Here is a 13,517-nt window from a genome sequence, read left to right as displayed (position 1 = left end):
ATCTAGGAGTGTGCGAAAACTACAGGCCTAGCTGTAACATATGTGGCCAGAACCTGTACGCCTCCATGCCGAACCATATTTAATGCTGCCTCCAGGCTAGAGGTGGTATAGCAGGGCATAGGAGCCTCCTTTCATTTGTACCATTTTTCCATAATAAACTTGCTGTTTTCTTCTAATATTGTAATCCCTTACATACATCATTACATTCACATCTAGAAAGTGTCCTTCCATTCCAACAACTCCATGGTGCGTTATTTATTCTTTGCTATATTTGTCAATAAGTGTATATGCAATGAATTAACCAGCAGATTAGTACATGCATCTCCCAGAGAATAATACAGGCTGTAACTCTGGATAAGTAATGTGTATATACAGAGTGGGGCAGATTTATAAAGACTGGTGTTTTCAATGCCAGTCTTCATATCCCTGCCCTGTCAGAGGGCACATCTTCTTTCTAGTTTCAAAGGTATTTATTGAATATTATCAGTAACAAATTATGAAGGACATTAATGCAGTCATAAAAAATGGCACAAAAATGCAAATGAAATATTATCACAAGTCTAAGAAACTGCTAGATAAGCAAAGTCAATATGTATAGAAATAAAAGAGAAGGGGTACAACACCAACATGAGGGGTATGAAGGGGTAGAGGGAAGTGCAGGGGGGCAAAATACAAGTCTGTTTAAAGATCCTGTCTAAGTAAAGGGAATGTGGGAACATATTTGATTTTATTACCCAATCATAGCTGAAGACAGTATGCACATCCTAGGTCCGTCAGTTTATTGATACAGGTGTCCAGACCTTGTCAAAGATCGGATGGGTGTCCATGATAGTGGTGTGGTGTTTTTTTTTTTTTGTTTTTTTTTTTCTTTCCCCCTTACGGAGCATGACTGTGTCAATTTGCCAAACTACATCAGTCAACAAGAGGATGGGTTTCCTCCAGTTTCAGGCAACGTGAATCTGGGCAGCCATCAGAACGCACTGAAATAATTTGAATTGATCATATTTGAGGCCGGCAGGCTCAAGATTTAGGAGAAAAATGGGGGCCGACAATGGGAGTGACTGTCCGAAGAGCCGTTGTGCCATTCCATGAACGGCCAACCAAAAGTGGAAGTTAGTGCCTAAGGCATTGCAGCTCCTTAAAACAAAGGGGCAAAACTGTAGGATAAATACTATGTAATGGATGAGGGACTAGATAAGTCTAGAGACTTATAAGACTAGAGATTCTTCCATAAGGGTGAGCTGTCAACTGCCTTTACTAATTGAAATACAACAATCCATTGAGCTGAGGTCAATGGAGCAAGCTTAGTATCAGCAGGTGGGGGGTTCGGCAGGCTATATATGAACGACTATGCCTTTTTAAAGCAGCTTCTTTCTTTCAAAGTCAGTACGGGAAATTTCTGCATTGGGTGGGGTGAGTGGTAAATGCTCTACCTGTGCAGTCCTAAATACGTCTGAGGTAGGTAGAAAGTAAGTAGGAGTAAAATATTCCTTGTTGAGCTCCTTTATAAGGAGAAGCACACACCCTCTGCTGGGCAGTATGTCACAAATTATTTTACAATCTCCTAATTTGCGCAAAAAAATATATAAATATTTTTATTTATTTATTTTTTTCCAAACCATGGACACAGAAAAGTGGTATACAAAGCATGATAAATCTTTTTCTCCCAGTGAGTCCACTGGCGGAATAGTGAATGCAGCTCTGGAGCATAATACAGGCTGTAATTCAAGATAGCGGATAAGTAATACTATGTGTGTACACATTGACTTAGCTATAAGCGTGCATTATATATGAACGCTAAAGTTGAGCATTTGTGATATATAATAATTTATTATCCTGGTAAAGAATTGTTTGTTCTCAATTATTAAGACGCCTGTAGGTATGAGCTGCTGCTTATTGTCATTATATTCCGTCAGAGTGCAGTAACCCCAACTCCGCACCAGGGAGAGAGTGGGAAGAATACGTGCAGATCCGGGGACTTGTTGAAAGGATTCGCAAGAAACAGAAAGGTCAGCAGCAGCTTGTGTGTCTGATAATTAATGGTTGCCTGAAAGAGACTGTTCTTTCTTTGGATTCTTTATATATAAAGTTTATTTAAACTGTATGTTAAAGGGAATGTCCACCTAAAGTTTTCTGTTCGCTTGTCATAGTCGTGGGATTTGTGAGATTTGTTTTCACCCTGTCGAAATGTATATATTACAGATGATCTGAAGCAGATTTCTTTTTTCAAGGGGTATTCCAACAGGGCAACCTCTGTCCATATGCCCTTTAAAGAGGTCTAGCAAAGTCTAAGAGTCAGCAACAACAACAAACAGTCCAGTAAAGTGTGTCAACCAGGCAGTAGTTTAGGCCTTCACTGCCTCCTCCCTTTCAGTATAGCGAATAGAGCTTGCTGGTAGTCAAAAAGGGTCCCTCCCTGACTGTAATCACAATGGCACTACACCCCCCACCCCCTTTCAATAGTCAGAGCAGTAATTCCTGCCAACCCACTTTATATCTCCAGAGAAGAATTCTTAAAACCCAAGTCCCCCCCTGCTATTACAGCAGAACTCCTCACTTATTCCACCCAGAATACTGACTGCAGTGACTCCCAATAGTTATAAAAATGTCTCCCACCCCTAGCGTATTTTGAGCTGCTACGTATAGCTTCATACATTGCTCTTTGACAGACTGATACAGAAGATGCACGCTGTCGTCCTACATAACTGTTCTGCCTTCAAGTACTCACAGTGGATCACCACATGTATGAAGTGCAAACACATTCATTCACTAGGGCTCACTTTCTGGTAATCACTGTGACCTGGTTTTGTCCAGTCTTTCCCTTTTAGTTCACATGCATGATCTGAGTCCGTCTCTGTCAGTCTTAGTGGAGAGACCCTGAATAGTTTGCCTCTCGCTCATTCACCCTTGTTTACTATGAGAATGGTAGTCGCTATTGAAAAACCCTCCCTGGACCCGTCCTGTGCTGCTAACTATCGACCCGTCTCTAACCTCCCCTTCATCTCTAAAATCTTGGAACACCTGGTCTATTCTCGTTTGATCCGCTATCTCTCTGCTAACTCTCTGCTTGACCCCTTACAATCTGGTTTCCGCACTCTGCACTCTACTGAAACGGCTCTCACAAAAGGCTCCTATGATCTCCTAATGGCTAAATCCAATGGTGACTTCTCTCTTATTCTTCTGGACCTCTCTGCAGCGTTTGACACTGTTGACCATCAACTCCTCCTCACTATGCTCCGCTCAGTCGGCCTCAATGACACTGCGCTCTCCTGGTTCTCCTCTTATCTCTCAGACCGCACTTTCAGCGTATCATTTGCGGGCTCTGTTTCTTCCCCTCTTTCCCTTGCTGTTGGGGTTCCTCAGGGCTCGGTCCTAGGCCCCCTGCTCTTTTCTCTCTACACAGCCCCCATTGGACAAACCATCGCCAGATTTGGCTTCAGGTACCATCTTTATGCTGATGACACCCAATTATACACATCTTCCCGGGACATCACCCCTGCACTCATACAGAACACCAGCAACTGTCTCTCTGCTGTCTTAAATATCATGTCCTCGCTCTATCTGAAACTAAATCTCTCCAAGACTGAACTACTACTGTTTCCACCATCTAACAGATCTGTCCCTGATATATCCATTGCAGTCTCAGGCCTTACTATAACTCCTAGGCAACAGGCCCGCTGCCTCAGGGTCATGTTTGACGCAGACCTTTCCTTCACTCCCCATATTGAATCACTCGCACGTTCATGTCACCTCCACCTCAAAAACATCTCCAGAATACGCCCTTTCCTCACCAGAGATACACTAAAGACACTTATTGTCTCTCTGATTCATTCTCGCCTTGACTACTGTAACTCCTTACTAATCGGTCTTCCCCTCACTAAACTCTCCCCTCTACAATCTATTCTGAATGCAGCGGCCAGGCTCATCTATCAGGCTAGACGCTACAGCGATGCCTCTGGTCTGTGCCAGTCACTACACTGGCTGCCTATTCATTATAGAATAAAATATAAAGTTATTACTCTCATCCACAAGGCTCTCCATAATGCCGCACCTCCATACATTTCCTCCCTCATCTCTGTCTACTGCCCAACCTGTGCTCTCCGTTCACTTAATGACCTAACACTTACATCCTCTATTATCAGAACCTCCCACGCTCGTATACAAGACTTCTCCCGAGTTGCACCACTTCTCTGGAATGCTCTACCCCGGACAATCAGATTAACTCCCAATTTCTACAGCTTCAAGCGCAAACTAAAGACTCCTCTTTTCAGACAAGCCTATCACAAATCCGTTCACATCTGTGCCCTTACTCCGTTCTGCAGGTTTCCGTTTCCTGCACAAAACAGGGGCAGGAGATGGAAACCTGCCGGAATGTTTCAAGCCCATTCATTTGTGTGCCGGTGAGCGTTTTATGTGCTTCGGGGCAAAACCGTTTTTTTAAAACCAGACACAGAGTTGGACATGCAGTACTCTGTGTCCGGTTCAAAAAAAAAAAAAATGGTTTCGCTGCGTAACGCATAAAATGCTCACCGGCGCTCACGGCCAGACTCTGCATGACAGGTTTCCGTTTTCTGCATGCAGAAGACGGAAACCTGAAAACGGAGATCGAACGCTGGTGTGAACCGAGCGTAACTCCCAATTTCTACAGCTTCAAGCGCTAACTATAGACACATCTTTTCAGACAGGCCTATCATAATTCTTAATGTAAACCCTTCCGTACCGTCATTGGAATCCTCAAAATCTTACCCTCCTCTGTTACAGCTCCCACATTTCCCCACATGATATGATGCCATTTCAGGCTAACTCTATATGTCCAAGCACCATCCACATGTTAAAGGTCATGACTGGTGACGGCTCATAAAGTTTTATGTTTGTGTAATGACAGTCACCTCTATTACAACATTGTCTGACCACTGTATAAGCAATGCTGCCCCTGCTACCTCTTGTGTTACCCCCTCTACCACATAGATTGTAAGCTCTTGTGAGCAGGGCCCTCAGTCCCATTGTGTGAAATGACTTTCTCTGTAATGTATCTTTCTGTCTGTATTTGAGCCCTACAAATTGTACAGCGCTGCGGAATATGTTGGCACTATATAAATAATGTATTTATTAGTCGTGTCCTAATGGCTGTATATTGCTTGTGCAGCGTGATACCAAATCACATTGTAACACCTTCTACATTGACTCTTCCTCAGCAGGTTTATCTGTAGTTTTTGATGGCAAGAGGGAAGACTATTTTCCTGAGTTGATCGAGTGGGCAAGAGAGAACGGTGCATCAACTGAAGGCTTTGAACTGTCTGATTTCCCCGGTGAGGGCTATGGATTGAAAGCAACACGAGAAATAAAGGTAAAACTTTTTATAACCCTTTATTAAATCGTGTACCTCCTCAGACATGCCCAGTCCATAAAGTCTCGACATTTAGCATTAATGAAGAAGGTATCTTGATCTGGGCTTACACAGCTTAAGTGCACTAAAAAAGAAAAAACAAACAAAAAACTAGTATACCAGCCATGAAGAAAGACACCTTTTTTTTTTTTTTTTTGCACAGCTCTGCACACTTCCTCTGCACACTAGTGTAGTTTTCTTTTTAGGCAGAGAGACCACAGAAGATTCACCTAATGTATGACAAGGTGTGCACCTCATAATAAACTAAGCGCATATCCCCAAGAAGTTAAAAAAAACCAAAAACCTAGGTAAATCAGTCCCATAATGTGTCAGGTCAATGCTGCAGGGGAATTGAACAGTTGCAGTTCTTTTTATTAAGTCCGTGACAGATTGCCACCAGAGGTCCTAATAGTGGGAGCCCTCGTAATCTCCTTATAATAACGGATATAAGTGAATGTATACTCTTTAACAAGATCCTAAATTCAGCACTGATCAATTTCATATGTTTATAGCATCCAAAGCTCACTGTTTCTGTCTTGTGCAGTTGTCACTAGGGGAGCTTACTGCAGATTATACATTATTACTATCCTGTTATTAAAGGGCCACTATTTCCAGGGCACCTCTCTCTCAACATCTCTGGTTGTTTACTTGTCCCCTTTCCTTCTCCAATAACCAGAACTTCACTTTAAAATCTCTCCTTTTGCTTGGTCTTGCTGTAGCGAGAGAGACAGAAGACCACAGAGGTGTAATGTTACTGCGTACTGAAGTCTATGGAGGGGGGTAGAAGCCAGCAGGAGCTGAGTGAAAGAGACCTAGAAAAGAATACAAGCAGCTGAATAAAGGTTATCACATTCTTTATTCACATCAATACAGGTTCATCAACCCACTAGGGGGTGGTGGAAAGAGGCTGGTCATAGTAGAGCTCTGGTCACAGTTTCTGGGAGAAGTGTGGATGTTGGTATTGGTAGTTCTTCCCTGGGACACACCCTGGGGTAATGTCTTTTTGCTTGATGGTGGTTTGGGTGTCTTTGATGGTATAATGCAAGATAAAGGGTGTTTTCTCACAAAAGGTATCCCCTTCAAAGGAATTAGGAGAAAGTGGTAATTTTGCAGACCACTTACTGTAGTCAGCAAGGCACATTAAAAAAAAAAAAAATCCAATCCTTAAAGTCCCACCGATTTTTCTGTCTCCAAACAGTTCTCTTATTGATGACCCATTCACAGGATAGGTCTTCAGAATGTGATCTGTTGGGGTCTGGCACCGGACCCTGCACAGATCAGCTGTTCTGCAGGCCTCTATGCAGTGGACAGGAAGCACATACAGGCTGATCCTAGTAAAGGGGGGAGGGGAGTCCTGCAATTTCCCAGAACCACTTCTATTAAGCTTAAGAGTCTGATGCGCAGTTCCTGTTACTTGAACAGTAGCAACCTGTGCATGCTCTCCGTCTACTGCATCAGCTTTGGTTCCTAGAGGACCCTTACAGATCAAATACTGATGACCTATCCTGTGCATAGGTCATCAATATGAATAATCCATTTGAGGTAGTCTAGCTCAAACTCCATATGTGTAACTCCAACATCCTGTACCATCCTACCTAGTTTATTCTCTCCCCTGCTGGAATGTGCTAGAGGGATTACTCCCATCTTAAGTGATCTTCAATCTATAAAATTTTGTAGGGAGAAAAGGCCATTGCAGATCAATGGGAATCCAACTGCTGAGACCTCCATAGATTCAGAATGAGGGACAAATCTTCCCCGTTCACCTGGAGAAATACATGGAGTGCCATCCCAATTCAGGTTACAGCAGCTAGTCTCTACCCACCAGATCAGGAAGCATTGAAAACTAGATAGAGAGCCTGAAGAGTGCAACACTGTAAAGCTGTAGAATAGAAGTCATATAACGGCCAGAAATAGTTACTCTTCACATATTATTTGTATCCATACTACTTATATAGAGAAAGTGTTAGACCTAATCTCTTATGTATAAGCCGATCAAAAAACCTATACATAAGCAATCCAAAATGGAAAACTTACAGGAGCATCAAAAGATGGAATTGTGTTACCAAATACAGTCCTATGACATATACATAATACATATCTGGGGCTGAATGGTCACCCAGAGTTACATGACAATCAGTATAAAACCTCACTAATACAGTTCCTACAAACACACCGCTCCTGAGGCACATTTTGCTCTAAAGAGCTTTCTCGGGTATTGTGTAAAGTTTATTGAAAGGTTGTGTACGCTTCTATTCTTATTAGATCTGATTGTGTTCCCTGTCTTACCTTGTTGCAATTGTAATAATTGTATTATTGTGTTTTCTTTTACTTTACACTTTACCTTTATATTCATCCGATCAGTCACCTTTCCGTCTTCTACGTCTGTACCGTCAGCGGGTTTGTGGCTTGTTAGGACACGTTGTTTCTGTTATTTGAATGTTCGCCGCTTTCCCACTGTGCGCACAGATCACTTTCACATGATTTGTAGGCAGCGCTAAAAAATCCAGATTGTGTTCTGTCCCCAGTAAATGGAGTCAGCAGGTATCTTGTGTATATTAATGGCCGGCCAGATAATAGAGCGCCAGTCTCCAGCATGTGTATTATTATCTGCAAACTCAATCACAGAATAGATTTATTCCCCCCCCCACCCCCCTTATTAAATTGGCTGAATCTGGAACATGAATTTCAGCCCCTGATTGGTCAGGTTTTTTTTGCCGGCACTCTCCAGTCCGTTATCATTCATTTCCTGCAATTGATGATAGCAGTGATAAGTTTGATGATTTTCTGTATAATTATTTGGATCCTTTGCTGCCGCAGGACAGGGAATTGCAGTTTTAATTTTTTTTGCAGCATTATCACCCAATTACAGCCGACTTCCCATTAATTCGGTATTTGATCATTTAGAAGAATAATCTGCGGATTCTCACGTAGATGAGCCTTTTTCATTGGGGCTGATCTGCATGTGTGTGCTCACTTCCATTAAAACGCAACTCCCTGGGCTTGAGACATTGCATCTGACACTACTTGCTGATTCTGTCATACTGGTAAAAAGAGCACTGCATGGATGTAGCCATTCATTCTTTTGCATGCGTTGCAGTACAGGGAATGTGGTAGTCTAAGGTGGAACTTTCAGTAGGTCAGACTGGTCTTCAGTATGTGAATGAAGCAGGTGGGCACAGATGATGACTTCAGTGACCAGGGTCTGTCGGCCCACTCTATACTGAGGCTGAGTTATGGAAAGGGAAGAGGAATGAAGTTGTATACGATTGAGCCATATAAAGTCTAATTGATGCTGAATTAAAGTTTTGAGTGAAAATCTGGGGCAAGTACATCTTGAGGAACCCCATAGTGAAGCTGTTGCCTAGTATATGCCGAACAGGAGCCAAGTTGATTCCTTTCTCAATAGTTTTTCAATTTTATTAATTCTATTCATTCAGTGCAGTAAATTGCCTCTTCATGTGTTGGTAAACTAGTGAGCTTGTACTAGTGCACAGCAGCCAATTTGAGCAAGCAACGCTGTAGTATAAAGCATGGCAAGGGGAAGAATAATGAGATGCAGGTATAAAATTGCTGTTAGACAACGCAGCTAAGGGCTCGTACACAGTGGGCAAGAGGGGATGGATTTTGGCGCTGAATCCACATCATAATCTGCCCCCTCACAATAGAGGTCTATGTAGACCGCTATCTTACTTTTTTTCCATGAGCAGCATGTTGCCGCTCACGGAAAAAAGAAGCGAGCTGCTCTTTCTTCAGGTGGATTCCACGTCAGAATCAGGACCAAAATCCCCCATTCCGTGCCCCGTGTGAACTAGCCCTAAGATGGAGCTAAAAGTAGAATTACATCCTTTATGTATTTGTATTGGTTGAATAATATACCACTGTGGATGTTCTTTGCAGACCTTTCGTCTTATTGTGGTGTGACCGGAACCAATGTGGCATGGAGTACCTGCCTTTAATTTGCAATGGCCTTTTCTCCCTACAGGCTGAAGAGTTATTTGTTTGGGTGCCAAGGAAGTTATTGATGACTGTGGAATCTGCAAAAAACTCAGTCCTGGGTAAGAAAATTGGCAGAATCCTTTCCTGCAACAGAATATACTTTATTTAGAACAATTGCGTTATCTGACATATTTTTAAAGATCTCATAATATACAAACATAGCAACCTCAGAGTGAACTAACAAATTCATCTGAGTCTCCCTTGTGTGCATTTGTCAGGTCAATGCTAATAACAGTACTAGAGCATTAAATGTTCTATGTGCAGTATATATGAAAGGAGAACAGCTGTTTGACATTTGGCACAACTAATCTTGATATTGGACATTGTTAGCTGTGGCTTTCCCTATTATAGTGCACATATACAGTAGGATAAGCCATAAATGTCTGCTTTTTGTACACACTCCTATGTGGAGAATGTCTGTGCCTTCATGGGGCACTCGTTTGGCTGGTTTTATAACTCCCAACATAGTGACTGAAGAGAGCCACAAACTCACTTGGATGCCAGTCCATTGATATTCTGTATGGATGTAGTGACCGCTTCACTAGATGAATCGGGGGTCTGGGTACCCATTACTCTACACATAGTAGCTGATCCTCCTGCATGTATGCCATGAATGTCACAGTTAGGAATATACCCTTAACTGTTTGAAGACTAATGAGTACTAGAAGCTTCTGGCATCCCTTATCACCACTTTATGTATTGCTTGATCTGTTCTAACCCAGGAATTTGCTTCTGATGTAGCCAGGTGACAACTTCTGCAATAAATATATGTGTGTTTAGGATCGCTGTACTCTCAAGACCGCATTCTGCAAGCAATGGGGAATATCACCTTGGCATTCCATCTGTTGTGTGAACGAGCAAATCCCAATTCATTTTGGCTTCCATACATCAAGACTCTCCCCAGCGAGTACGACACCCCACTTTATTTTCAGGAGGAGGAAGTGCAGTATCTGCAATCTACCCAAGCCATCCATGATGTCTTTAGCCAATACAAGAACACTGCACGGCAGTACGCTTACTTCTACAAGGTCATTCAGGTATGTACACCAATTAGAATCCTTTACTGAAAGCAGTGTTGCAAATGGTCAGTGTGTGTGGCTTTGGTTGTTCATCTCCTATTCAGACCCTTGTGCCTGAACGGTTACAGACAGTTTGTTGTAATTTTATCATACAATCATTTGTTACTCTTTTGCATTTGCCTTCTCTTCTATTGTGTGTAACTTATCAAGAATAGGAAGTGGACTAACACATGACTGCAGGTTCAGACTACAGAGGCATGGCTTGTAGTCTAACCATGGAGACACATCTGCATAGAAAAAAATGATCTAGTTGGAGATTTTTTTATTTTTAAAGAATAGTTGCAAAGTTGCTGTATTTTTCTCTTTTAGATGCATTGGAGCAACATAAATTAATGCAGGCATATACATTGTACATTGTATTGAAAGTATCCCATTAGCCTTACAAGTAGTCATTGTCACACCTTGTACACAAAGATGCCTCAAAGGACTAAACTCATTGCACCAATTGTATCGTGAGGAGTAAAAGCTGCAGCTAAATGTGCATATAAATAATAAATATATATATAAATGTACTTGCATTTTTACCAAGGTTCCATTGTGGAAAACCTATGAACCTGGTCCTGTCGTGTTTCTTGACATAACTTCAACTCAACACGCTGCTTTACAGATGCCATGTATACAAAGTTCTCTCATGTTTCATTATTCTTCTATAATATACTTCGGAATATTCTCAGGAAACAATAGGAAAACTATATATTTTTTATTTAACCACACACTACAATTGTCCTTTGTCACATGGCATTCAGATGAATGTCTCCTACCTTCTAATGCAATAAAATAGCATAAAGGAGAAAAAAAAAGGAGGGGGGGGGGGGTAGATTTACTAAGTTCATTCATTTTTGCTGTATAGAAATCTTCCTTCCAGTAAATCTTTTCCCCCTCATTGACCCTCTTTGAGAAGGCAAGTGTGGAGGACTTGCAGCTGTTCTAGCTTGGGCCTCTAAGGTGAAGTTGACATTGGGTCACACAGGGAGGAGCAGATCTGAGGATTCCTCCACATCTCTCCCTTATCACTGAATGTCATGCATTTACTGCATTGGATAACACGGCAGTTTTAGTGTTAAGTTGTAATGAATCCCATGAAAGAGACCCGTGAACTGCAGGGTTAGGCCGCTCTGCTTTCCATAAACATTTCAGCTGGCCTCTGCTTTCTCTCACTGGCTTGCCCATAAATGGCTGGATTCTGTGCTGGGAGAGCGACTAAACCTGCTTGGCCGGCAGACTCCATGGACGGGAAGAAAACACACATTTTATGTTTTGCAGCTGCTGTTCCAAACCAGCCTGTGGCCCTAAGTGATGAGAAGAAGCAGGTGTGAAATGTGGTAGACAGAAGTAAAAACTGACTCCAGAAGTGTGCAAAGTATGATTTAGCTGTTTCTAGGAAAGCTGGGTGACTAAATAATAGGGTTACCTTTACACAGGGGTATAGTACAGCTCAGGGGGTTGGAAAGTTGGGTGACAGACATAATGTTAGGGATGCCATATTGGCTGTTAGTTTTCTTGGAAACAAATATAAGAAACAATGGAATATAACTTGACAGAAGAAGGTTCTTATGTAGTGATGGATGTTTGTTACGGGAATTGCATAACTAGCAATCCTTTAGAGACAGTCTGACCGTAGGACAATCTGCATTCGGCCAATGACAGTACCTTGTAGGGCTGCTTATTCCACATTGAAACTCCATTCTCATAAAAACTGGTGTTTATTCTTATACAAATTATCTGAAGAAGTCTTTAAGGGCTCTTCTTCTTCTTCTTCTTCTGATGCTTCACTTTCTGCTTAAAATAACTGCCCTTAACTGCAGATAAAGAGGAAGATGTCACCCAAGTGTTGGGGGTTGCAACTGGGTGACAATTAGGGGCAGTTATATAGGGCAGAGAGTGAAGACGCCACATAAATCACTTTTCAGCTAATTTGCATAAGAATAAAATGGCAATATTCATGAAAATGGAGCCACAATGAAGAATAACAAAAGTAAGTTTGGAAAGGGTAGAAGCAGCCCTCTAAGGTACTGTCATCAGTTTGTTGCCGATTTTCCTTCTGACAGACTTCCTTTAGCACTATTCTATCTTCTAACATGCTTTAGTTAATACTTGTGGTATTCGTAATATAACAATTCTGGCCTACACTTTAGATGGCTGTCAGTACTTTTGGCTAAGCTGAGTTTGCATGTATTCTGATGGGGAGAGTGGACTTTACTACTGCCACCCTTTTCTCATGATAACCTGTATACCATCATAACCAAATTATCATCAGAGAAAAGCCTGGTGGCGCCATACACAGTACACTATGTTCACATTTGTCTGTTGTTCAGACACGTGGACCTTTAAAATGGCAGCCACCAACAGTGCCCAATGGATCCCAATGATTAAAATGTGATCGGTCAGAAGAAGAGGAGCACTTGCAGCACTTTTTTGTCTGTCTGTTTTCGACACACCCTGCGACTGAGTCTCTACACTTTGACTGTGCACATAGCCTTAGATGGTTGACAGGTCTAATTTACATTAATCCATGTTTATGGCCTGCTTAAGGGGGGAGGGGGTTCCAGATTCTATTCTACGATCTAACACCCAGGAACCTTACAATTCATCTTCTCAAAGAGGCAGCAGCATTCAGGTTATGAGTGTCACTCTTGTAGGTTTGGAGAAAAACACACAAAACACAGTCTTAAAGGGGTATTCCCATGTACATAATCATATCTATATTTGTAGATAATTAAGTTAAACATTTTTGCAAGTATAAGTAATTAAAAATTCTGCAGAGTTTTAAAGATTTTCAGTAACTTTCTTAGTGGTGACAGTCTGTTATCTTGATCGGTTGCCATGGATACGACCAATAATGCGGAAACTTTCTATGGTCTGGGACTTGTCAGGAAGCCAGCCATGACTTTCATATTGTAGCCGGGATATCGGGCAGGGATACTGCATGTATCAGAAGATATCCCGGCCACAATAAGGAAATCATGGCTGATTTTCTGACCTTAAAGTTCCTGCATTCATGGTCGTATCCAGTCGCAACCGATCAGGACAACACTGTAACCACAAGATATTTCGAG

General features: G+C 41.9%; 1 protein-coding gene across 3 annotated transcripts in view; it reads left to right on the top strand.

The window, feature by feature from the left end:
- The window catches only part of SETD3 (SET domain containing 3, actin N3(tau)-histidine methyltransferase), a 43,408-nt gene that overhangs the window by 9,062 nt on the left and 20,829 nt on the right, over window positions 1-13,517 (top strand). For 2 of the 3 annotated variants that reach the window (XM_075282579.1, XM_075282578.1), the window contains exons 4-7: window positions 1,917-2,009; window positions 5,196-5,347; window positions 9,369-9,441; window positions 10,163-10,419. In XM_075282579.1, coding sequence (XP_075138680.1) covers window positions 1,917-2,009; window positions 5,196-5,347; window positions 9,369-9,441; window positions 10,163-10,419 — 575 coding nt within the window. The remainder of the gene's footprint in view (window positions 1-1,916; window positions 2,010-5,195; window positions 5,348-9,368; window positions 9,442-10,162; window positions 10,420-13,517) is intronic. The other variant, XM_075282580.1, reaches the window with a different exon arrangement.

This window comes from Leptodactylus fuscus, chromosome 7, assembly GCF_031893055.1.
Source record: "Leptodactylus fuscus isolate aLepFus1 chromosome 7, aLepFus1.hap2, whole genome shotgun sequence".
In the NCBI taxonomy this organism is placed as follows: Eukaryota; Metazoa; Chordata; class Amphibia; order Anura; family Leptodactylidae; genus Leptodactylus; species Leptodactylus fuscus.
This window is presented reverse-complemented; position numbering and strand designations above follow the sequence as displayed.